Source organism: Ammospiza caudacuta, chromosome 2, assembly GCF_027887145.1.
Source record: "Ammospiza caudacuta isolate bAmmCau1 chromosome 2, bAmmCau1.pri, whole genome shotgun sequence".
Lineage (NCBI taxonomy): Eukaryota > Metazoa > Chordata > Aves > Passeriformes > Passerellidae > Ammospiza > Ammospiza caudacuta.
Genome location: NC_080594.1, coordinates 6,110,857 through 6,136,791, shown reverse-complemented (window position 1 = coordinate 6,136,791; position 25,935 = coordinate 6,110,857). Strand labels below are relative to the sequence as shown.

The 25,935-nt window shown below is 40.1% G+C and overlaps 1 protein-coding gene and 1 long non-coding RNA gene across 2 annotated transcripts in view; one reads left to right on the top strand and one right to left on the bottom strand.

Annotated features, from left to right (window-relative positions):
- Window positions 1–10,794, bottom strand: part of LOC131554866 (uncharacterized) — a 31,068-nt gene extending 20,274 nt beyond the window's left edge. The window contains exon 1 of the long non-coding RNA XR_009274457.1: window positions 10,733–10,794. This is a non-coding gene — a long non-coding RNA (uncharacterized LOC131554866). The remainder of the gene's footprint in view (window positions 1–10,732) is intronic.
- Window positions 10,795–14,463: 3,669 nt separating this feature from the next.
- CHMP2B (charged multivesicular body protein 2B) lies at window positions 14,464–25,842 on the top strand. The gene is made up of 6 exons (XM_058825159.1): window positions 14,464–14,592; window positions 17,389–17,480; window positions 20,384–20,578; window positions 22,820–22,922; window positions 23,846–23,952; window positions 24,062–25,842. The coding sequence occupies exons 1-6, from the start codon at window positions 14,559–14,561 to the stop codon at window positions 24,173–24,175; spliced, it is 645 nt and encodes a 214-aa protein (XP_058681142.1). The 5' UTR covers window positions 14,464–14,558; the 3' UTR covers window positions 24,176–25,842.
- The last annotated feature ends 93 nt before the right edge of the window (window positions 25,843–25,935 follow it).

Genomic DNA, 25,935 nt, shown 5'->3' with positions numbered 1-25,935 from the left:
AAGAGACCCACAGAATCCAGTCCCCCCTCTCCAATGGCAGCCTGAATGCCACCAGCTTAGTTTAATTTTTAATTAGATTTTACTGTAACAAATACCATGGATTGTGCTACAGCTTGCATACACGAGTACTGCTGCCAAGACTGCTAATAAAATATTATCTCTTTTCACGATTTAGATAATCACAAATCTGCCCTTTTCTTTCAGCCAAAACCCATTCTTAAAATTCAGAATGAAAGGTTGTTTTAACAGGCATGATGAAATAGGCAAGATAATTGCAGAAACAGCTCATTTCTCTCAGAGATGATAAAAAGGATACAATGACCATCCCTTGGCCACAAAATCCTATTTATTATTGCTTAGGACATTTGCACAGATTCTGGAATGCAGCTTTATGATGCTATTTCTTTTTACCATGCTGTTACATCCTCTTTCACACAGTGTTTTGAACCACAGTCATGTTAGATCCTTTTGTCTTCTACATAGAATATTTATGGAAGATTTTTACTGCAAGTCATAAATTAATTAATAATTATAGACTGTAATACCAAGAGCCAAAAACCAGCCCCCATAAAATACTACTTTCTCAAAGAAGTTAATGACACTCCTTTAGACAAGATACCAACCTATCAGAGATGATATTTCTATCCTGAAAGAGATTGCTTAGATACCTATGGGTACTCTCTACATTCAGAATCTTTAACATGATGATACACTCCCTGAAGGGCATCTGAATAAAATAAGGAACTCATTTGCATGTGCTATTGCCCAGTCATGAAGGTGGACCTCATGTCTTTATGACAAGGAGAAACTTTGTTTCTGATGCATTGAAATAGTTTTGTATAGTAATTTTCTGAAGCTGTCATTTTTCATATGTCATACAGATCCTTTATAGAAGGACAGTGGTTTCCAGATAATAATAGCTACTTCTGTGCCTTTCCTTCAAAATTCATGTTAGTTGCCCACTAAATGCTGAAGGTTTATACTCCTCTTTCAGATAACTGTCAGGACACTCACATTTAGTTGCAAACTATCATATATTAATTCCTTTATAAAAGTTATATCAATATTAAGAATATTTTATATGTTGATGCAGAGGGGGTTTTTGTTAATATAATCAGTTTTAAATGTAAGATAACATCATAGTACAAAGCACTGGTTAAATTGAGAGCTCTATCAGTTTAAAAACTATTTTTTTTTCAAATATAAAATCTTTCATTGAGTTAATAAAAAAAGGGGTTGATTTGAGGTGGGTTTGTTGGTTTGGGTTTGTTTTTTTTAATTGTCAATGCTTTGCTGAGGTGATTAATAACTTTAATAACCACTCTTGGGGCTTATGGATGTCTACACAGATCTGCTTTGCTTCAGTGGGATGGCAAACACGAGAGAGTTGGGATTGTTCAGCCTTAGGATGTGAGGGCACCAGGAAAACCAACTGGCAGCATTCCAGAGCCTAAAGGGCGCCTGCAAGAAAGCTGGAAAAGAACTTTTCCCATGGGCATGCAGGGACAGGACAAGGGGAATGGCACCAAGCTGAAAGAGGGCAGGTTTAAATTAGATATTAGGAAGAAATTCTTTACTATGAGAGTGGTGAGGCACTGGCCCCGGTTGCTCAGACAAACTGAAGATGCACCATCCCTGGGTTTATGAGCAACCTGGTCTAATGGAAGATGCTCCTGCCCATGGAAAGGAGTTGGAATGAGATGATCTTTAGGTTAAAAAGTTTAAAAAAATCACTGCTTTTAAATTAGGTGTAGAACTTCAAGGCAAGTTTAATTTAGGAGTTTTAAAATTTATTTCCATAATATTTTTTTAAAAATAAAAGATTCACAAAACAAACCCTCACAGTTTTCCAGATGTATTCATTTAGGGGACAAGATTCCCTTCCAGCTTTCACCAATCTAAATTAGAACAACTGAAATTAAACCAAATGGCAGCATTGCAACGAAAGCATAAATGAAAAAGGCTGTTAATTTTATTGCCACAGCCTTCAGAAAACTGGAGACAATACAAGAAACACAGAATGTGTGAAAAGCCCCGCATAATACTTCATCTTCCCGCCAGCCCTGGGTGCAATCTCAGCAGCGCTCCGAGTGAGCTGTGCATCATCTATCACTGCAGCACTTGAGAAAACCCAAATCACATCTCAAATCACGCAATATCCCAGATGCCAGTGATTAACAGAGCTAACTGCTTTATCCAGATCTCCGCGGGCATGGAAACGCGCACTCGCCTAGGAAAGCTAACTCCGGGCAAACAACTCAATTTCAAGCTGCAGGGAGGAAGCACAAGGGTTAAGAAAAACTTTACCAGCCCGTGTTGTATTGGAGCAATCACTGTAATGCCAGTGCTCTGGGCAATGACAATCTGTTAGGTCTTTTCTAAACCCAGTACAAGCATTTGTAATGCAAATGCTGGCACACTGAATATATCACTGTTCCTACATCCAGTGACACCAGCAAGGGGAGGAATCATGCGGCTCCCTCAGAAGCAGCTTGTTCCCTTTAGCTCTTCTTTACTTCCCTGTGTCTCCTCTAATCCAGTTCTAAAGGTCTTTAAGCGCAGGGATTGCTGTTCAGGACTAGTTACAGCACGTTAACCTATTTTCTCCCCTTTTGTGTGATTTTAACTCGGTTTTGTTGAGCTGTGTTTGTGGTACCCCGAGTTCAGCACTCTATGAACAATCCTCCTGCTTAGAAATTGATGGCGGGAATAAAGGCTAAGAGTTGTGAGAAATTTATGGTTTGATTTCCTTGGAATCTGGTAATTTTGGCAAATCAAGCACTTACACGTGGTGAAGTACTTAGAAAAATCGGCAAACTGGGCCTCCAACTGAGAAATGTTTAAAGAAAAAGAACAATAGTCTAAAGCAAAACTATTATCATTTGATATCGCCATTCAGTTTGCTGCATGAATAAACAGATAAATAACACACATACAGCATTTTGTGTGCATCACCAACTCATCTGCTCTGGCTCACAACCATTTCTTGTTTAGAAGCCACCATAAGAATTTTACCACAAAAGTGCTGAACACTTGAAAAGCCAATTTAAGCCCACCACAGCTTATCTTTCTGACTGACTTTTAATGGATGTGCTAAAAACAGGCCTCAAGTTTGTTGAGGGACCTGTAAAACAACTTGGTAACAAACTGGAAGGAGTTACATAAGAATATTTACTTTTTTTTCTCCTGACAAAATCACTCCACTTACAGCTCACCATGCAAATGAACAGGAAAATTTTTTCCAGTTTCCCCTTGCCCTTTGTTAAAATAAACTACACCTCTCAGAAATAAAAGTGAATCTAGCTGCTTATCTTGGAAGAAATTAGCAGAGACAAATATATGACAAAGTACATTAGTCATATTCAACTGCTTAAGTCAGTTGAACCCAGAAAACTAAATTTTCAACTCATTCTCCTTTCCTTTAAATGCATATTTGAAAACTAGGAAGCCACCAAATGTTCAAGGTCATGGCCATGCTCTTTCAATGCAGACACATCTGTAAGAGCAGTAGGAACAAGATCAAATTTCAGGGCTTTTTTGCACCAGTGCAGAGATGGAATTCACAGCTTCTCACTTCTAGTTCTACAGAGACAAGAGAATGATAAGTGATATGACCTAAAAATGACACTGGAGAACCTGCCATGACATGTATGTGAGCTGAACAAAACATGAGGATAAGGTGCTAGGTGGTCTGCACAGAGGGTGAGCTTCCACACAGTTAAAATGTCTACAAAAATCTCACAGGGAGGGCTAGGAACTACAGTATAGACAAGAAATGTGGGAACTGATCTTGCCCAATCCCAGTTTTCAGTAGCAGAAGAAATTCCCATTCCAAGTGGTGTATTTCCAAAGCAGTAGGAACTCACAATCTCACTGAATTAGTACAAATCCATTGGACTGACCATTGGATTAATAAAAAGCAAAACAGCAATGAAAAGGAGAGTTTTACCTGATACACCAACTTAAATTTATTTTCTATCTCTATGTATTTCCTAGTTTAAGAAATCACTGCTTCTAAACATGAAGACAGAAAGTGTGAAGACCTATGAATATATTTTCCACAGTATCTAGCACCAGAGCTATGCACAAAATCTGAAATATTTAATGGTGAAGGCTAAAGTTAAACTGACATAACCTTCACACATGGACATAATTAAAGCAGGAAAAAGTTTTATCTTCAAAAGAGGAATAAGCAACTATTTTCCATTATACCACAGGGCTGAAGAGCTGTTTGTGATGATGCAGTAAATTAACAACTTGAAGACACAAGTTTGTGTTTGACTGAACATCCCTTGTCCCTGTAATCAGGTAAGAATCAATTTTACCTAATTAGGTGATTACTATGAAAATCCAACACTACATGTAAAAGTTTTCAATGACTGAATGAAGCACAATTTCTCAAGTTCTGTCATTGACAATCAAGGACATGCCTGGGTTCTATTCAAAGTGATCCCCAACATGCTAGTCACTAAGGATCAGTATTCTTCATCTACCTGGCTGCATATACTGAAAACAAAATGAAAAACAGCCATTGCAGAGTACAGGTTAGGCAGGACATTTATCTTTGTACTTTATGGAATAAAATAACTGAACTCAACAACAACTAACTTAGAGGAAAAGAAATTTTAGAATAGAAATTTTAGAATAGATATCATGCAGCAACTTTCCTTATTGCATTTCTAAATGTATAAAACAATTCCATTTTGAATGGAAACAAATTATTAATACTTTAAAACAACAAGGCTCACATCTCTTCCTCAAACTATTTATTTAACATTGTCATAATTTCTTAATGGAAAAACCCCCAAAAAAGATACCATTCTATTTAGCATATCAATGAAATTAGAAGGGAAGTCCTACTGAAGGACTAACTCTCCTTAATGCCCTTATTCTCCCTTCATTATGCCACTGATGCCCCATGACAGCAACATTAATTTGACATGGATGAGTTATGACCCACAGGGTCTTGCACAACTCTCAGGAAGCCTGAGGCAGGGTTTTTCTGCTTTGGGTATTGGGACCAGAAGGACCATGCAGGAAACCAGTGCAATTGAAGGAGCAATTAAGCTACAGGTTGTTTTGCTGTCAGCAGTTAAGCAGCTGTGCTAATAAATTATTTGATTATACAACATCTTATAGCTTTGACACCGATTGTAACCGTGCATAAAACTAACATTCAGTGGCTTTGTATATTTGCCAGTATGATTATAACTTTAATTCCTCCTGCTACTCATTAGTGCAATCCAAAGCACTGTTGGGCTTTCCATACCAATGGTCAGCATGCTCAGAGCACTTCAAAAACATGGACTAAAATACAACAGTCTTGAGGAGCAAGTGGGAAAGGATTGCTATCACTTTTTGCTGCTGAAAAACAAGGCCACTCTCACCCAGAGCAGAAACGAGTAAGAGGGAGAAACTGAGGCACAAAGACATTGTATGTATACAATTATACATAAACCACAAATCAATAGAGGTATCCAAGAAATTAATGAACTAGAATTCTGATTTATTATTTTTTAATAGGTAGAATACTATGCTAATATATGCAGCTCGTTTCTGGCACTTGCACTACCTTCCTCAGGAGCTCTCAATTATCTCTATATGCAGGGCTTCCTGCTTGGGAGCTGTAATCATGGACTTCAAATTCCCAGTCCCACACTGACCCTGTGCTACTCTGCATCCTCAAAAATAAAAGCGGAATTTGCTCTGTGCAAGGTCTTGCACCAAATTCAATTAAAAAAAAAACTCACTGCAAAGCAGCTCTCACAACCACTGCAAGTCTGAAGCGTTTCCCCCCATCATGACAATCATTTCCTAAAAAATGCTGGCATATGAATCCTCCCCATCTCCTCATGTGGCCACCAAGAGCTGTGGACCCTGTCATTGTTCTCCAGCTGAATGTCCCAGTCCGCAAACATTGTCAAGATGACTCAGAGGACCAGCACACATCACGTATAACAAAGCAGTGAATTAAGCACATCTCCAAAAAATTCAGACAGCAATTCATAAACTATTAAATGGAATATTATAATAACAAATAGATGAATTCAGTCCTCCATGGATAATACATGTACAAAAATGCTAATCTTTGAGGCTAAATTATTCACAGCCAATGAGTCAATCAGCCCTATTCCCTCACAGACCACTGTTTCCGGGAGCTATTTATAAGTGAGACAAAATTGATGTGCTTGTATCATCTATTTCTCTACAAGGGGAAAGTGCATGATAATCCTCTTTTTATTCCCTTTATTAAGGCAGTCCATGAATGTGAATAGCAAGAAAAACCACAAGAACTATCTGTAATTCATACTGCAGTGACAGCTAAACTGCTAAGTTAGTGAATTTGGCCAACATTACAAATTTCCTTGGTTCTGATCAGGCACTTAATAATGAAATACCTCATTAATTAAGTGATGTAGTCAGCAGAACTTTGAACAAAACAGCCCATGCCAGAAGGCTGTCACTGTCTTTTAAAATACCTGGTATACGGGGACTATTCTTTAAACCAAAATATCCCTGATATACAGGGACTATTCTTTAAACCAAAATAATTCCCAGGAGCAGCTACAATCAGAAATCACTGCTAAAAAAAAAAAAAAAACCAAAAAAACAATAAAAGGCAAATCACACATATTTCTCTTCCCTGACTTTCTAGCCAGCTGCATTTCCCCAGCCACAAGACCCTACATGGACGGGCTCAGATCTCCAGGACAGCAGAGAAAATAATGAAATAATGCAATCCCAATAAAAGGACTCTTCTGCTGAAAGAAGGATCCGCTCCTTGAGGGCAGATCAGAACAGCTTTAAGGGACTGGCTCATCAGAACTCTCTGTGGTCCATGTTCCTCTAAAATAGGAGCAAGGTGCATAACTGCCACACAAACTCTTTTGGCAATTACAGCCCTATTAAAATCAAGGAGCAAGTGAGCTTAACACTGATAATCTATAAGCAAACAGTTGCACATTACTCATTTCAAAGGAGAAGAGAGCCACCATAGAAAGATGCATTCCCAACACCAGTTTAAAGGTGAAGGCAGACAGGTTCCCTGAGTCAGGATCTAATGGGATTCCAAGGCTCAGCTCGGGAGAGTTGGTGCTGTTCCAGCAGAGGAGAGGCTGCTCACACCTCCTCTGCCAGAGACAGCTGAGCCCCCCACAAGGATACTGCCACTTCCATGGACCCTGCAAGTAACCCTCATTTACCAATGAAACAGCCCAATTAACTTCCACAGGGATTATGCATCGAATTCTTGCTGAAATTAATGTGCTCAAATGTCTTGCCTGGCTTTGTAGGGTTGAATCCTCATTTACGTGTGGCTGAGTGCCTCTCCCTATCTCTGGAAATGGCATATGTGACATTATCCTAAGTGATTAAGGCATTAAAGGGTTAAGAAACTATTAAGCATGATGTACAAATACAGTTTAAGCTAATCAAAAATAAATTAAATGCCTTTTTAAGCAACAAAAACAACATTAGTTTAAGTTTGTTTTTTTAAATTCGCTCACAGACAACAAAGAGCATAGATTCAACCAAAATCAAATGAGATTCAAAATTGCTTCCAGTGTTGGTGCTGAAAACAAAGCATGCACAAGGGTCTACTACACTGCTCTCTTGCAAGGCATAAACCAGGTCTGCAATAAACTGCTTGATGCTGTCTTGCTGGTCATAAAGCTACCAAAAAAAAAAAAAAAAAAAGGGGAAAAAAGGATATGCCATTTTTATGACACTTTAGGGTCCAATGCAATATAAAATATATCTTTCTGGTAGTGTATGCTTTCGGAGCAGCTTCTAGTGACTTTGAGGTTTATATACACTTTTGTCAGAGAGGAACTGAACATATTTTTTGTTGGATTGAGCCATAGGCAGCTCTAGCAGTACCCAAAGGACAGTGTAAATGACAAGCATTCTGAACCCTGGGGAAAGTATAAATCATTACCAACAAGACCAAGATAAGAGTTCCTTGAACTGACATTTCCAGTTTTAACAGACAGTTTTCTATTCCCTTAATATTGAAAAGAAATATTAACTTGCCTAAATACATTAAAATTATCTTCACATGGATTGAAGAATACCATCACAATACCACTCAATAAACATAACCACAAAAGACCATTTCTTTAGATTATTTCTTTGACCACATTGCCTCCTTTGGCTGCTCACCACAAAGAGTGCAGGTGTCTTCAAGGCTTTCCCTGGCCTATCCCAAACTCCACACCCTCACAGACCACACTGATTCCTTCAATTCTTGTTAAGCTTTCAGGACACTGTTATTAATTTTGCTTCTAACAAGTACCTTTTGTCTTCTCCTTACTGATGTTTTTTTTTCTAAAGCTTAACTTCTTTTTACCTTGACACCTATGCACAGAAAATATGTGAGGCTACATAATTTAACTTCTGCTTTCTTTGCACTTCAGTTTGTTGACATTATCATGCTATTCCCTACTATTTTGGGACAACATATTCTCCGGGGGATGGACTGATGTTTTTCCCTCCCAACATTATAGAGCATTCCAAACCCAAAGCAGCCACTTTCCTGGATAACAATGTCAAACAAATAATGAACAGCAATAGCCTTAAGCTGAATTTCCTAGATTTTTTAAGGCATTATTTTAGCACACCTACCTGTAGTGTATTTTACTCAAAAAAAAAAAAAAAAAAAATGCACACATGTTCTCAAATCTGAACCTATATAACCCAAGCCTTGATGTGTTAAACTCTGATGTATAGTGGACTCCAGCTAAATTAAATGTAGAAGTTTGACCACTAGTGCAGCTTTTTTCCTGGGCAAAATACACTGCATTTGATCTAAGAGAAACATAGGGAGTACAAACAAGAAAAACATTTCCAAAAAGATCTTCTCTTAGGAACCCAAGATCTTCTCTTAGGATCAACAGATCTGGGTTGCAGGCAAATTATTAGAAAACAAGTTGTTGAGGCAATATTCCATCAAAATTACTACTATCAGCCATAAACATATGGGACCTTCTAACTATCCAGGGTAATAAGTCTTGTATATTATTGCTGGGAATTCCTCCAAAGCCCAAATCATTTTTAGTTTGTGAAGCTCCCTAATTTATTTTCCATGGTTGGGAGGAATCTGGTGCTAAACTAAAAATACAGTTTTACCCCCCATTATCTCTGCAAATAAAGAGTCACAGAGCTTTGGGCTAGAATTAACATGAGATAGGCTATTATGACTGCAAGAACATTTAGCAGTCCCTGTTGACTTTGCAGTTTGTAATAATAAATATCCTCCCCATAATATCTTACTCCATTTTTTCTGAACACTATGCCTTAAGGAAGTCTTGAAGCTTGTGATAAAATGCTAACAGTATTTACCTATTTTGTTGCTAGCCTGGATTCCCTTTTCTCCCTGGGAAAAGTCATTTAAAGAAATGATATTTGCAAGCAAAAGCTCTTAAAAGTATAACCTCTGATTTTATGAATGCCCTACAGAAATATGATGTCCTACTGTATTTGATTACTGAAGCAAAACTGACTCTGCTGGTACAAAGTAATGGCACTATTTTATGGTGAAGCACTTGCTCTTCCACAAAGGAAAAACCTTGTAATCAGCAATGAAGGTTATAAAAGATGCAGTCTGCAAGTCAGAAGTGTCCTATTAGCACCAATCAAGGTGATAATTAAGAGCAGATCTCTGTAAGGAGGGGGTAGGCTTTTAGGGGGCTTCACAAAGTACTGAACTTCATGCACATAATAAGCAGTTCAAAATACTCTTACTTTATTAAGAAGATGCTGAAAGTGACTAAAAGTAAGGTGTACTCTTGCATACATAAGTATCTTCTTTTGTTAGACTAACCCTGTGCAACAGAAAAAATTTGCCTACCCTCATATACATTAAGGATGAAGGAATTTGGCAGTTTTCTTTTTGTTGTTGAGGATTTTTTAAGAATGGGAGGTATTTTGGGTTGTGTTTGGTTTTTTTGTTTTTGCCCCCAGAATTGTTCATAAATACACTCAGGACAAAAAAAAAAAATGAGATGAAGACAACATCCTTTATACATTCAAGGTTTCAGTTCACTAAAAGCGTTCCAGCAAACTAGAGTAACATTTCACATTTCAGGCACTACAGTTTTCCTTCAACTCATTCTTGCTGGGTTTTACTTATTCATAGGTCTGTCAAGCAAATTCAGCAGAGTATCAAGCAAAACATGTACATCACAAATACCCTCTCTCATAAAAAGACAATCTCCATCTCCATAGATGTCAGCAAGTACTCATAAAAACAAATTAAATAAGCCATGCTTACACACCTAAATGTGTATTACCCTCTACCCCTTGCACCTTGTGTGGTGTCTATTGGCAATTGATTCTTTTTAGGCAGGGAAAGCAATAAACAATTAAGTTATGAATAAGACCAACAATACATTTTCTGCTTCACACACATGCCCAGTTCAAGTTGAATTGTGAACAGATGGAAAGGAAAACATTCTCATATATTTCAGCTTCACCACATTCCTCAATATTTTTCTAGATCAATAAAAATACACTTTTTAAAAATTAAAATGTTTAGAAGTATAAGCTATTTCCAAATAGGCAATCCACTGATCTTTAGCTTACTGACTCATTTCCCTTTGCCACCTCATTGATTATGGCATAATTCTTACTGGACAGCAATTCACTATGGGCATTATTTGCAGACAGTTAATTTTCTCTTATGAAATCGATTTCAATAATTTTACTTTCAGCATTTATAAAGGTTATTTCTTACCTGTGTATTTGCTAGGTGTGACTCCCCATTTTCCTCCTACAAATGAGCTATTTTCCAGTTCTCATGAGCTTTCCACAAATGTTGCTGTAAAGGTGTCTAATCTGCAAGGTGAGGGTGAGATATGCTGTATAAAACATGGTTTTTACACTTGCACAAATAAATAAGTGATTTCTTTTTTAACAAAGCAGGCAAATGAATCTGAACTTATTTGAACCCACTAAAGCAGTGGAGGAAATCTCCACTATCTTCAGCCACAGCATTTCCCCAACAGCTCCTCTTCACCTTCTCTATCCTCTTTCCTAGGGCTGTCTTCATTTATTGCTACACCTTACTCTTCAAATATTTACACCCTGGTTTTGTGCTGGCCACCACCCCTCACCTGCTCTTTTCTGCTTCACCTTTTTCTAATCCTCTCTGATTTTGTGCCTCTGCATTTCCATGGCCTCCCCACATGGGAGAACTCCCATCACCAGGTTCCATTGCTAATGGGTGCAGTTAGAGATAGCAGGATGACACAGTTTACACCACCACACTGAACACAGCCACAACATTCCCCTGGTGCCACTGCACATCCAGATGTCAGGGTGAACTGCAGCCTGAGCTTCCTTAGGCTCTGGAATTTTCTCCCTGCCTTTTCCTTTCTGCCCCCCTCCTAGCTCAGCCCACCTTCACATGACAAGTGTAAAGTCAGGGAGCCCTCAGCACCATCTCACAAACTCTTACACAAGTAAGCAGTTTGATTCCCATGGAGCTCCTCCAGGATAAGGTAAAGCATTGCAGAATTTGGAAAGTGGCCCCTTGCTGAGGCACCAAAGACACTTCTCCTCATAACTTTATTTTACATGTAAAATGCTGTGCATTTCACATAGCAATACATTTATGCACTCTTTGATCACTTATCTTTCTCCGGCCTCTGTAATTTTCAAGTTAACCACTTCATCCTTCACTACACACAGCCTCATTTAATTTCCTTATATCTGCAGAGCAGGAATTAGACAGGCCCAGAATAGATCAAACAGTGCTGAATTTGGGTCATTATCCACAAAGCATCCCAAGACAGTCTGCCTCAGCTGTCAGTGAAAGTTCACTTGCAATGCTTTACTCACACTAGAAAAGGAGATAGGGAAGACTGGCAACCTTCACTGGACCAGAAATCTTACAACTATTTAAAGCATGACCTCAAGAGCTTCTTCAAGGCTCACACATCTGAAAGCTCACCTCTCCTTTTTTTCTCCCAAAAACATGGTCAGGAAAGGAATATTTTTCAAATCAGACACTTTATCTACTATTCTAGAGAGTAGTACCTGAAAGCAGCAATTTTCCAGGGTCTCTTCACAGCAGCCATTTCCTCTAACTACCCAAACATGCTTAGATTTAAGCAGACTGAACCTCATCACCTGGTTTAAATTAAGTATGTGCTTAAGTACTCCAGTGCCCCAATGCCAGAATAGCTTATCTATACCTCTAAAAACAAACCCTCCCTCCTGTTTTTTTTCTAAGTACAACTCTGGAACACTGAACACTGGCTTTAATCTGGTTTTGTTACCCATTCATTTTGCATATTTTGACTTGTTTTCATTTTTAAATTAATACGGGATAGTGTATCCTCCGGCTAAACCAGTTGTTGTGTCCCAGTTTCACTGTAAATCCAACAAACAGGAAACACAGAGTCCCTGCTTTGGTTTGCTAGAGATATTTACATATAGTCACTAAGGAAAGGTTATTTATTCCATCTGATTGATTTTTAAAATTTATCTGTAGCATAAAGAACTAAGGGGTTTTTTTTACATTTTGATTGGTGATTAGATCCTGAACCAAGCCACAATCTAAAAGAAACACTGATATTTAAGCATTAATAATTTAAAAGATAAATTGGAGGGCTTCTCTTATCTCCACTATCAATACATACAACAGCATTCCAGCATTCAGGCTTGCAACACAAGCAAGCAATTGCTCAGACATACTGTATTTATTGCAGTCATGGAGTCTATTATGGACATCTTTGTTTATCTCATCACAATTAAACATTCATGAAGAAATATTACAGAAAAAAGCATTTCTGGTCTCCTAGCTAATTAGCACAATTTAAGAGTACCCTGTAGTTCAGCTGCCCAGCCTCTCTCTCAAGGAAAGTGGGGATCTGAATCTAAATTCAAGTGCTCTCCTCCCCCTCATCTGTGCATTTTCAAAACCAGGATTTCAGTCCTGCTTACTAACCCATGTCTGACTGATCTGACCTAACAAAGAGTGCAGACGTGCAGGAATAAACTTCTAAAGTGTATTTTATTTAACTTGCCTCGTAGAGAAGCACCAAATTTCCACAGAAATTTGATGTCATTTATCGATGTCATCACACATGGTCTGGATTTCAGCCTGCGACAATCACTAAAAAATAACTAAAGGGACACATGCAAAACAATGAAAACTTGCTATTTGCAACAAAATCAATGTTTTCAGAAAATCAAGGAATACTGACAGCAAGCACATAGTCTGTACCTCTTCATGCCCACATACATCCTTACACTGCTATTACAATATTCTAATAGATTGTTTCTCCATGCAAGGTTATAAAAGTGTGGTTTATTAGGGTACTGCAACCATAAACTTACGATTGTTTCTCAGGCTGAATTTATATCTAGCCATCAAAATGCATTACTACATTCCAGTCTCTTCTTTTTTTCCTTGCACATTAACATAATCATCCCCAACACTTCAAAGTAAGGGAAGTTATATCGAGCTGGCATTCAAACCTACAGCTCAGTCTTTTTTAATAAAGGCCCTCTTCTTATTTTCTAAGGGCATGATGCATATGTAGGCAATCGCCAACGATGAAACCACAGCTACATTATAAACTACCTTATTAAAAATTAAGGATTGTAATTACATATTGAAACCAAGAAAATTATTGTTCCTTTTCCCATACTCTTGTGACCCTCAGACAAAGGCATATCCAATAAAACTAATGTGTAATCAGTTCTCCAGAGTCAGCAATGGCTTGGGGTGAGAGCCGGGATGCTCCTGAACAGAAAATCCCGAACCTCACAGTTCATCTGTCACGGACAGGCAGCGACCCCACTGCTTGTGTGTTTAATTGTGTGTTTAATTGTGTGTTTAATTGTGTGTTTAATTGTGTGTTTAATTGTTTAACTGCGCCTAAATCCCTCCAGGTGCCCACGCACCAGGTTTCCTTCTAGAAGCTCGCTGAATTCCCATAGTATCTGTGCACACATGATCTGGATTTCGGCCAGTGTAAAGTAACTAAAGGGGCACATGAAAACCAGTGAAAAGTTGCAATTTCCACCGAGACCGGTGTTTTCACAAAACCAAGCGGCGAGCCCGGAGAACATCACGCTGCCGAATTAACTTCTGATATGTTTTCATTTTAACCTTTAGAGATTGCAAGAAGTAAATTGCTCTCTTTAAAGAGAGAATTACAAGAAGAGAACCCTAGGCACAGAGCGGGGATCCGGGACATCCCCGCCCCTCCTGGCTCGCCTTTAGGACAGCCGGGTCAGTCCCTCAGCGCTTCTCCCGCGGCTCGGGGAGGCCTAACCAGGACGGACAGACAGAAAATCCCCACAGAGAAGACAAGCCGCGCCCGCAGCCGCTGCCCAGCCCACGCCTTCCGCGCCTCCCGGGGCCAGCCCGGCCCGGCCCGGCCCGCAGGATGGGCGGGCGCAGCGCGGAGCCCCGGCCCGGCCCCCGCCCGCCCCTCGGCGCCGGGAGGCGGAGCCGGGCGGGCGATCGCGGCCCGGCCGCTTCCTGGTCACCGGAGCAGGAGGCGACAGGAGCCCGCCGAGGCGGCTGCGGGGGTCCGGCTGGCACCATGGCCTCGCTCTTCAAGAAGAAGACCGTGGACGGTGAGTGGGTGCCCGGGGAGGCCCCGCCGCGCCGCCGGCAGCGGCCGCCCCCAGCCCCCGCACGGCCCCGGGCGCGGGGCTGGTCTCGGCCGGGGCTCCGGGGCAGCGGGAGCCGGGCGGAGATCGCGGCCTCGGCCCCGCGTCCCAGCGGAGCGGGAGCTCCGGGGAGCGGAGCGGAGCGGGAGGCCCCGGCCCGGCCGCCGTGACTCACCGGCGGCGCTCGGGGAGAGCCCCCGGGCCGGGCCGGCCCTGGCACTGCGGGGCGGGGGATTCCTGGCGCTCCGCGAGGGGTGGGAGCCGGGCCCGGCCGTCCCGGGCCGTGGGTGAGGCAGGAGGAGGAGCACAAAACAGCGAGGGACGCAGAACAGGCCCGGCAGGAGTTGCCGGGGCCCAGGGGAGCCGGGACGAGAGCGGTGCCGTGTGCGGGAACCACGGCCAGGCTGCGGGAGCCGCCGCCGCCCGGCCCTGGGCTCCGCGCAGCTCTGCGAACAACTCGGTGTTGGTTCTTTGTGGCCAGGCTGGTACCAAAACGCTAAAACTTCAGCAGGAGTCAAATAAATCGCCTATCCTCAAATAAAGCCCCTCAAATAAAGGACGGCTTAGCTGCCAGCAGGCCGCTGGGCGATGCTTGGCTCTCCACGTTGTCGTGCCCAGGGTTGGCGAGCGCAGGTTTGGCTCTCTGGTGTTGGATCAGAGCTGGTGGTAGGTCGGCTTTTGAAAAGGGCTCGCAGAAAATGACGCTGCACATCATCCAATTGTGTGTCACAGCAGGGAACACGCGCAGGTCCCACCTGGCTCTTCCCAGTTTGGATGCAGCACCTGAGAAAGGGAGCTGGCATTAAGCTGCCGTGACCAAGGAAGGATTGCAGCAGCCAGGTCAAGCCCTGCTGGATGTCTCTTGTCCAGCCTGTTTTAAGGAATGCTTCCTCCTTGCCCTGGTGTGTGTGACAACAGTGTGACACACAGGAGTGGCTAATGGCATAGGACTTATCTCTGAATAACCTGTCGTGTTCTGTCTGCTCTAGCAGCTGGGAATTTCCTCGGTTATCAGAAACAAACAAGAACCAAGTTCTCATCTTGGCCTTCACTTCTAAAAACAAATTAAATAGCCTGTAACTGCAGATAGTTGTTCTCAGTTTATTGCCATCCTTAGTTGAAGCCACTGTGGGGGATCAGAAACTACAGAAATAAGCATTGTGGTTGCCCTTATTGTCTCCTAAGTACTATTCTTGTTTGCTGTCACCTTGAAGTTCCTACCTCTCCAGCTCACTATACTAAGGATTTTTTTTAAACTAGCGTATTTAGGAAAGCCAGTCTTGTATGTAACTATTAAGCTTTTTCTTTCAATTTCACCAAGTGCAGCTGTGCAAGTAATATACATTTATCTACCTTCAAAATTACTTGCCTGTAGCATTTGCAGAATGATTTTCTCCGCTGTTTTGCCAGTGTGAAGAATGCAGTTATATCCCATGTCATCTTTTAGTTCTTAGTTACTGTCCACTGAAAAGTCTGCATCTCCCAAGGATGCTTTTTCTGTACTACTCACAGCAGTAGTAGCATTGTAAAAACAGGTGTCATTTCCACACTGTTTTTTTAAATATATATTTCTTTGCCCAAGAACTGGGCAATGTCCAGCAAGGTTGGAAGAGGAAATGTATATTCTGTCTTTAAAATGCCACTAAAGGTTTGGGATTTTTTTCTGATTAAAACCTATTAATGTTGACATAATTCCACCAATAGATGTTTTACAGTGTGTGTGGTTTTAGGAATGAAGAATGCAAATGCTTCTTGCTGTTTGTAGAAAAATTGCCTCAAACCTTAAAAAATGAGAAGGCAGCCTGTGATTCCAGAATTTATCCATCATGAGCTCTAAAGAAAGTTCATGTGACAGTCTGCTCCTTTCAGACTCCCACCCAAAGTGCAGATACAGGAGTAGCTGAATCTCTCTTCCATAACAACTGCTTCCCTCAGCTGGGGCCAGAGGATGCTGAGTCACATGCCCCAGTGAATCACACCCAAGCACATGCTGTAAATCCTATCAAAAGTTAGCTGCAGCTAGCATGATTGATGCCTAGACTGTAAATAATACTTGCTTTAATAAGAGGATGTTATCAGTATATAATTTTTAATAGCACAGTGCACACAACTCCTGTAAGTTTCACTTGACAGTGTTCAAGCTTTGCTCGCTATGTCAGTTATCAGTAAACTGAAATTTGTTGTAAAGGCCTCCACTTTCCTACCTTACTATTGTTAAGCATCTCCTAATTGAAAAGTTGCTTTATAGACTGACTTGAATAAGGGCTGCACAAATGTGGAGGAGAAGAAGGTCCCCCAGAGCAGAATAAAGACAGAGAAGAGCAGGATGCAGGACTTGCACCTGGGATTATTGTCACTGTTTTATGGAGCTCCTCACCTGATCTGAGAGCTCCTAACTCAAGGCTCCTTCAGCTGCCCTACCTGTTGCAGTCAGGCCTGGCTGGGGGAAAAGCAATGGGATGGCCCTGACCTAGATATGGCTGAGTTAGTGCTGGAAAACGAGTGTACAGGTGTCTTACTGTGGGGTTAAGGCTCTGGCTGTGGTTATGGCGCAAAGTAACATCCTAGGTAAAAGTAAAACAGCTTTGTTTTCAACAGGATATAGCCCACGCTGCTGACACAATGATGTTGTATACACCAAATTATGTTTTGCTAATATTTTCTCTATCTGAAATGTTGACACTTCACTCTGCAGGGTGCTTAGCAGATGTTTGTGGAGTATTGAAAAACTTTGCCCAGCTATCAATGTTTTCTTTCCAGATATAATAAAGGAGCAAAATCGAGAGTTAAGAGGTACACAGAGGGCTATAAGCAGAGATAGAGCAGCACTTGAAAAACAGGAGAAACAACTGGTAAGTATGACAGGGAACTTTATTTTGCTCTATAAAACACACACATGCAATAAAAAACTTGCAAGATTTTAAAGATACCAGTCAATGTATAATAAGGAAATATTAAAAACAGTTGTCTTCCCCTTTTCATTTCTCAGCTAAAATTGTGTTGGAAAATATTTATTGCCTAAAAGTGATTCTCAGCCTTTGACATAGGAAAATCCTGAAACAATGTGTTTAGATAAAATAACCACAGTGGGTTTTCCCTACAATTCCCAGCATTCTCTGTCCTTCAGAAGGTTTTTTTTTAAAGGTTTGTAAATCATTTGTCTTGTGGAAAAATTAAAAGTAGAAGTGCTATCATGTGTTACCATGACTGTTCAGTGGGAGAGAGTACTTGGAAAACCACAGGATATCATGAGTACCCCTAGAGTTGTTCTTTTTATTCAGATAGAACTTCCCTAAAATTAGCTGATAATAGTACCACTGTTTGCCTAAATTAAGATGTATTCAGAACTCACTGTGTGCGTGAGCTTTCAAGCACTCAGTGGCTGAATGCTGCACCTGTGTGGCACTCTAAGAGGGGAAATGGATGTGCCAGATGGTGGGGTTTGATGCTTGAAGAATGCTCACACTGTGGGAAAAGCTGTGCAAATCCAGCCCGTTCCAGCAGCTATTGAGGTGGTGGTTCGTGGCAGCAGGTTGCATGAATACCAAGAGCTGGGAATAATAAACTAAAAGATCAGAGAAACTGTTTCTGAAAGACTTGGACATGTAAAATATAGTAGGTTGCTCATAAATAAGGCATTTTTTCCAGTATGAAATATTCCAAATATGAAAATAGGCTTAATTTTAGTGACTATTCAGGCTGAAGTGTTGATTACTTACCACACTAAGTGGTTTCAGAAATGTTGGATTTCTGAGGAGAAGAAAGGAGCACTGAAATATGTCTTTGAAAAAGTTAAAATTTGCTGCTGGAATGAGAGTAGCAGTGCACAATAAATATTAATTTTCAGTGTCAGATCAGGTGAAGAAGGATCAGGGGCTTATCAGTCAATCTCAAAACATTTCATTATGTGCTTTCTCTAGAAAGACCTTTTTTTCTCCCCCCCTTAATTTTAAGGTACTACTCTGAGAAAACCAAGTTATGCAGTTATATTATTTCTATGGCTAAAAATACCTTAATGTATGCAGACAGTTCTGTTTCAGTTCAGTAACCTGATATAACTATACGAATTTTGATTTTTTTTTCCCAGAAGAACATGACTGACTTCAATAAGCTTGCCCCAGACCTCTCAAAAGCAGATAATGTACACCAAATTGACCCAAATTCTTTTTAATTAGGAATAAAATAAACTGTATATAGGGTTTGCTTTCTGCAAGTGGATTATCTGCAGTGATTTAGCAATGGTTTGTATTTTGCTTTGAAAAAATCAGGTTGTGAAAGCTATGTAGGTTTTTCAACTTAGTGAGAAAATCCCTATTTTCAAACATTTGCTGTTAAAATCTGGGGTGCAGACTAATCCCTCCAACCTTCACAATACTTTAGATACAATAAAAAAAGGGAAATAATGTTCTGGTGATGTTATAGGAATTTTTGTGGCTTCTGTGAACTACTTTCAAAGAGCACAGCTTTATTTCTGTGTCAGGCCTCTGAGGTTTGAACAGTATCATGCTGGTTCACTGCCACTCTGTACCTTCCTGGATTAAAAATAGTGTGTGTGACACACCCTTAAGAAATTGTGAATCTGCAGAGGGGATTTTGTGCCAGAGCCATGTCTGGAATAAACTTAACTGTGAACTTTTCTGGGCCAGTTTACATCTGCCTTTAAAGGTGACTGTTCTGCATGTCCTGGCGACTAGAATTTATCTTTTCATAGCTTCTTCTAAGTGCAGTTTTCTGGATTACCAGTGCACGTAAAGTGAAGCAACTGCATACCTATAGCAAGCATATTATCCTGAAAAATCCAGGGGAAAGCTGGTCTTGAAAAGCTTCTTTTCCTTAATGGTAAAAATCAAAATGGACAAATGGACATCTACAGAAAACTGAGCCACTGTGGCAAGACCTGCTTAAAAAAGGCTGTAAAGGAAAAAGTTGTTGCAATTTTTACATTACCAAGTCACAAATCAGAAGGCACACTTTGAAGAGTCCCAGCTGACAAGATTATTGGTGCCAGGCTTTTTCCTGTTACCTCTGGGCTAAACAGATTGTTATTTCTCTTTGAATTGACAGATTGGGGTTTGGTTTTCTAAGACAGAAGTGTCTTTCTTACAGCATGAACACATGTTAAATTGTGCTATTTTTATTATGATTTAAGTCCAGCTAAATTATAAGGGTGAAGAGCCTATAATTATTGGTCATCTAATTTTATTGGTCATCTAATTAACATCATTATTGATCATCTAACTTTATCTACTCCTTCCCCAAAAAGGCTGTGAGGTTCTCTTGAGGCCGAAAAAGACTTGAAAAGAACTCTCAATTTCTTACATGAGTGATGTTGTTTGATTGCAAGAAATCAAACTTGATTAGAGTCATGGCACCAGTAGGTGACTGTACATTATAATTCCTTCACTTTTTGGGGCTTTTTTTGAAGTGTGGCTGATTATCCAGATATGGAATTGAATGTGCACACGGAAGTGAACGTGACATCATGCAGAAATTGAAGTCTTTGGGGGAACTGTGTGCTACCACACTATAACTCAGTCTCATTGAGTTTTTTCCTTGTGGTCAAATCATACCAGCATGACATTGATTCTGCTAAACAGCCTTGTTGAAAAAGCAAGGAGCTATTTATATAAATTAAATGTTTTAAAAGATTCAAGAGGATAGTTAATTTTTAATTTAATTATTAGCGGCAAGGCTTAATTATAGTCTGTGCGCGAATGGAAATTCTGTGGAGTTAATCTCACCCCTTTCTTCTCAGGAACTGGAAATCAAGAAAATGGCTAAGACTGGCAACAAAGAGGCCTGCAAAGTGCTGGCAAAGCAGCTGGTGCAGCTGCGGAAGCAGAAGAACAGAACCTATGCTGTGAGCTCCAAAGTCACCTCCATGTCCACCCAAACCAAGGTCATGAACTCCCAGATGAAGATGGCAGGAGCTATGTCAGCCACAGCAAAAGTAAGGCACCACAAGATATTCTGTTCTACATTCACATGCAGCATATTGTTGCAAAAATTCTGTTATTTTGGGTAATTTTTGGTAATTGCAGTAGTAAAACTCACTTGGGTTTATACTGTTACATTTTTGTTTGGTCCATCTATCCATATAACACATACATACTTTCTTGGGCTAGACATCTGTCAAATGTTTACATGACAAAAATAAACTAATGCCAGTGAATGAACTCTTTTAGTACATAAAAAAACCCCAAACCCTGCTGCTACAGTGCCTTGCCTGTATTTATTGTCACAAGCAGTTTTTACTGGGAAAAAGTAGGGCATGATTTGTCTAGAAATCAAGGCACTGTGTCACAATAGCTTTATGGCTTTTGAAGAAAGTAGGTTATTGCTTTGGATCTAAAATTCCTAAAAAGGTCTAATCTGGAGTTTGCTGTCATTCTCTCTGTGCTGTCTCAGGAAAGAGTATTGCATTAAGTTTCCTCCCAAATCTCATCTCAAGAAAGAGTGAAAAATCTCAATTTTCCAAGTTAGGTGTGAACTTTCCCTTATTTCCCTGAATTAATAAAGAGGGATTTGGCTTTTGACAAGGAGCGCTGTTCAGCTCAAGGTGCAGGAAGCAGAATTATTGTGCATCACTGCAGGCCAAGCTGGGCTTTGATCCCAGTCCAAGTTAAATCCAGTTAAACACAGCAATGCAACTCGGTGCAGAAAGGAATTAGCACAAAGGCTTGGTGGTCAGGTGCCTTTCAGACACAGCATGAGGGCAGGTTCCAGCCAGCCAGGGACACAGAGCTGTGGCTCTGCAGCAAATTTACACATTGGACTTGTCTGACTGATCAGGTTCAGCACCTTACTCAGTATTTTACAACAGCACTCGTGAACAAGTTAGTCTTGCTTTTTAATTATTACATGGGTGAGTTGTTTTTATCTGTGATAGATCTTAGATTACATTTCTCAAAACTAAAGTCACTGGAGTAGTTAGGAAGATTAGGTCAGTAGGAAAAAAAAATCTAAAAATATTTTTAAACAGCAGGTAATTATATGTACTATTTGTGTAACATTATTGGAGAAAAGATCTTAAATTCTTTTGATCACTTTTAAAGTAAATATTTTGCTTTATCAATGTGGGAAGCTTAAACTATTGTTAATCTCATAAAACCATCAGTGAAGAATGTGTGGGACCAGTTGCCTTAATAAGGAAGGCAAATATGTGAATGCAAAGCTTTCAAGTATGTATACTTTCAGTATACTTCTTAGCATGTGCTTTGCTAATTTTGAACTGGTAATAATGTCCAGTTAAGTTGCCTTTTATTTTATTCATACATCTGACCCTTATTTTCTGAAGATCTGTAAACTCTCTATCAGTGCAGATATTTTTGACATCCATGTATACCAACACCTTCCAAGTCCAGAACAACTTCTTAAATTCAAATAATGCAACCATGAGCACTGTCTTGGAAATTCAACTTTAGTATCATAGAACATTATCACCTTGAAGAAAATCAGACATGAAGGCAGAAGCCCTTCTGTGAAGCCTGGAGTGGCTTCATACCATCTTTTTTAATTAACCAAGTCTTTTATCTTCTCAAAGATCGTTAAATTTTACATTTGAATTGCTTATATCTGTATTTAGAATCTGATATCCCACAGTAACTTGCTTTTTAGGAAAGAGGGAAGTACCCCATAGCAGTGCCCACAAAGGCAGTAAAATGAATGAAATTTATTTCACTGTCACAGCAAGATCTCCACCCATCACACAGGTGCACCCCAAACAAGTTCTTCCTCAACACTTGGATATTTTCTTTCCAGAGAAAAGTAATTTTTCCATTAAATTGTAACATCAAGAAACAATTTAAGGCCTGTCCTCCAGTAGTGGTTCAAATAAATGGTCCTTTCTGAATGAGAACCTGCAGCCATTTACTTCTTTAATGTGTGTAGCCTTCAAGTTAGGAAATGTTCTGCATTCTTTTCAGATCAGTTGGATTTTTCCTAATACAAGGCCAGGGGAAGGTCATGGTGCAAGAAGCACACATTGAAGAGTCTGTCTATTAGGACACTAAATAGCAATATTTCTTACTAAGTGCAGGCTGTACTATTGATCTGTCACTTACCTAATGTTCTCATGGGATGTAGAGAGACAAGGAAAGTGAAATTTGGATTAAAGCATTTTTCTTAATGAATGCACTGATATTTACTAATGTCTCATTGTATGATTTAAGAGTTTTTTCCATATTAATAGACAATGCAAGCAGTTAATAAGAAAATGGATCCACAAAAGACACTACAAACTATGCAGAATTTCCAGAAGGAAAACATGAAGATGGACATGACTGAAGAGATGAGTAAGTTCTGCACTGCAGGGACAGCTGGTTGCTCTTGGCAGTTTGAAATTTATTTCTATAGGCAATGAGACTGACAGCAAAAACCTAGAGCAAACAAAACAATGTTTGTCTAAATAGGAAAGCTGAGCTTTAGACTTCTTAGAAGCTCTAGGTATTAAATCTAGAATCCATTCTTTCCCATCTTCTGCAAAAGATTCATCAAATTTTTAGAAGGAACATTCTTGGGGGGGGGGGGAAAGAAAGTTTGAGACCCATTCAAGGCCTTGATGGCATAACTGGTAGAAAGACTTGAAATTTTGCCTTAATTTAGATACTGATAATCTCAGCTTTCTGCACAGGGTGGTATGATATGGTTCTGTCTCCTTTTTCTTAATTTAAACCACAAAAAACTTTTTGGGGAGGCAGCAAGTTCCTTGTTCCTGCATGTATGTGTTCATTGTCAGCTAATTCCTGGTGTTGCTCAGTCTTCTCCCCATCCCAATCCCTGCCCTGTTGGTCACATTAAGTAGCATGGACTCAAACCAAGATGGAAACACCTCAACTGCACACAAGTTATCCGAGTAGTTAACAACTTTGCAATGTACTTGGAGGAAGAGGAGAGGAATGAGATTTTTTATGAAACTATCAGTGTTCTGCAGATATGTTTAAATCTAATGCAGGGGGGATATAAGCAGCTGAACTCTTTAGGTGGAACTGAACATTTTTATAAAAAAATCCAGCCATGCCTCACCCTGTTGTTGCCCTGGCTGTGCTCACAGGCTTTGCAAGGCAGAGCTAAGGAAGCCTCTCTCACACCCAGGGGCCTTCTGCTGGCATCTCACACCCTGGTATTACTGCTGTGTTCTAGGAGGGAAAAATGATACTAGGTCATGTTAGTCACCTTTTTGCTTAATGCAATCTGGATTTTTTTTCTTTCTTCTAAGTTAATGATACTCTGGATGACATTTTTGATGCTTCTGATGAAGAGGAAGAAACCCAAGATATTGTTAACCAAGTGCTTGACGAGATCGGGATTGAAATCTCTGGCAAGGTACGGCTGTTGTTGTTTCCCCCTGCATTCCATTTTTGAAACGCAGTTTATTCTAGAAGTCAGCCTGTCATAACCTGACTGTTCTGGCTGAACCTGTGTGTCCTTGCAGATGGCCAAAGCTCCCTCAGCTGCCCGCGGTTTGCCCTCGGCGTCGGCCTCGAGCGCCGCCACCATCTCGGACGAGGAGATCGAGCGCCAGCTCAAAGCCCTGGGCGTGGATTAACCGAGCCAGCTCAGAGTCTGCTGCTGGGGGCCAGCCCTACACACGTGTGCAAAGTGCAAATACTCTTTCAATGCAACTCATTCCTAGCAGAACTCTGAAGTGTCAGAAATGCCGACTTGAAGATGAATTTGCAGAGAAAAGTACTTCTTTTTTTATCCATCGCATGGAGCCTTTTTGACTCAGGGGTGTAGTTCTAACAATAAATTCACTTACACCCAATCCAGAGCTGTCCTTTGGATTCCAAGTTTTCTTCCATCTCTGTTCCTGATCTGTCTCTAGAACTGGCTATTCAGTGGCAGGTCATGCCACTTCCTAGGACAGCAGCTCTGTAATATTTATCATTTTTACAAAACTATCATTAGAGAAACATTTAGTCTGCCATCTCTTAGCACAAATGAAACTTCACCTTGGCTCTTAGTTGGAAAGTTTTTTTCCATGAGAAATAGCTTTGAGTGTCTAGCTAATTTAGGCAGAAAGAAAAAGCATTTTATGTATTTCTTCAAAATTCCTTTTAAGCTGATCAAAAAATAGCTTGTTATTCTTCTTACCAGAAGGGAAGGATACACTCCTTGTGCAGTTAATTTTTCTTCTGGAAGAGGAGTTACATGTGTTAGTGAAATTTGTTGCATGAAAGGCACTGATTGAACTGATTGAACTCTATTGTACTGTAACATAGCTGGTTTCAACAGAATTGCTGTGCCTTTATGTATATAAATCTTGTACCTTTGTGATTTTCTTTCAGAAGGAGTCTTGGAAAGGTGAGTAAACTTAATAATTAAGATGGTTTTACACAATGCTTGGGTGAGACCTCTCTGTACACCTGATGGGACTCAGTGCTGAAGTGGAGAGATGCACTCATTCAGAAATGCAATTTGTGCACTTGAAAAAAAGGACATTTGCCTGAAGCAACATTTGTATATATTTTACAGTACTTCTTAATGGAAGATAACTGCATAATTGTATTGTTTGCTAAGATGCAACTGATCACATTGATAAACTAAATATTAGTTTTGAGAACAATTTTGGATCATAAATGATAACTACTTGTCTAAACACTATAATAAAAGCATTCTGGTTTCTGTGAAGGTTTTTCTATGGTCTCTGAACTGCATCAACACAATTCTAGCTTTAAGTGGAGTATGCATTGTGCTAAGGAATAAGAACTGTTGATACTGGAAGTAGGCAAAATGAGAATGCAGTTCCCAGCTATGACTTTATGGATGGTGTGATATTCCTCAGCCCCGACTCTGCTGGAGATATTTACCCCTCAGTGTTGTTTTAGTGGTGCTGCTCATTGAACAGAAACAACAATCATCTTGGCTTTAAAAGAGAAAATCAAAATACCTCCCAAAAGCAAGACAGGAAAACTGGAGGGGAACAAACCTCATAAAGAGACTTTGCTGCCAGGCAAAGTGCAGCAGGAAGCCTCAGTGAATCTGCTGCTGTTGCACCATCTACTGCTTAGGACTGAAGTCAGCAAAGAGAACTCACAGGAGAGCCTTCCTCAGGTTTTAGGCCTAGAATTGCAGGTGTTCTTTCTCTTTAAAAGAAATAATGCAAAACTGAATCTGTCAGGTAGTGGGTAGGAATGTGTGCGTTAATATATTGCATATATCCAATATGGGGTGATTTTTTTTTACAAGTTATTTTGTAAAAATCTAATAAAAAGCTTTTTATCCCACAATGGCTTTGTCCTCTGTAGGGTTACTCTTACACATCTGTCTCTTAACTGGGCTTTCTTTGTGAGCTCTGATAAATAC

What these genes read in the sequence shown, in the direction of transcription:
- CHMP2B (XM_058825159.1), top strand. Translation starts at nt 14,559, where the DNA reads ATGGCCTCGCTCTTCAAGAAGAAGACCGTGGACG. An exon ending in CAAGAAGAAGACCGTGGACG is followed by an intron (nt 14,593 to 17,388) that starts GTGAGTGGGTGC and finishes TTTTCTTTCCAG; the next exon opens with ATATAATAAAGGAGCAAAAT. An exon ending in GGATTGAAATCTCTGGCAAG is followed by an intron (nt 23,953 to 24,061) that starts GTACGGCTGTTG and finishes GTGTCCTTGCAG; the next exon opens with ATGGCCAAAGCTCCCTCAGC.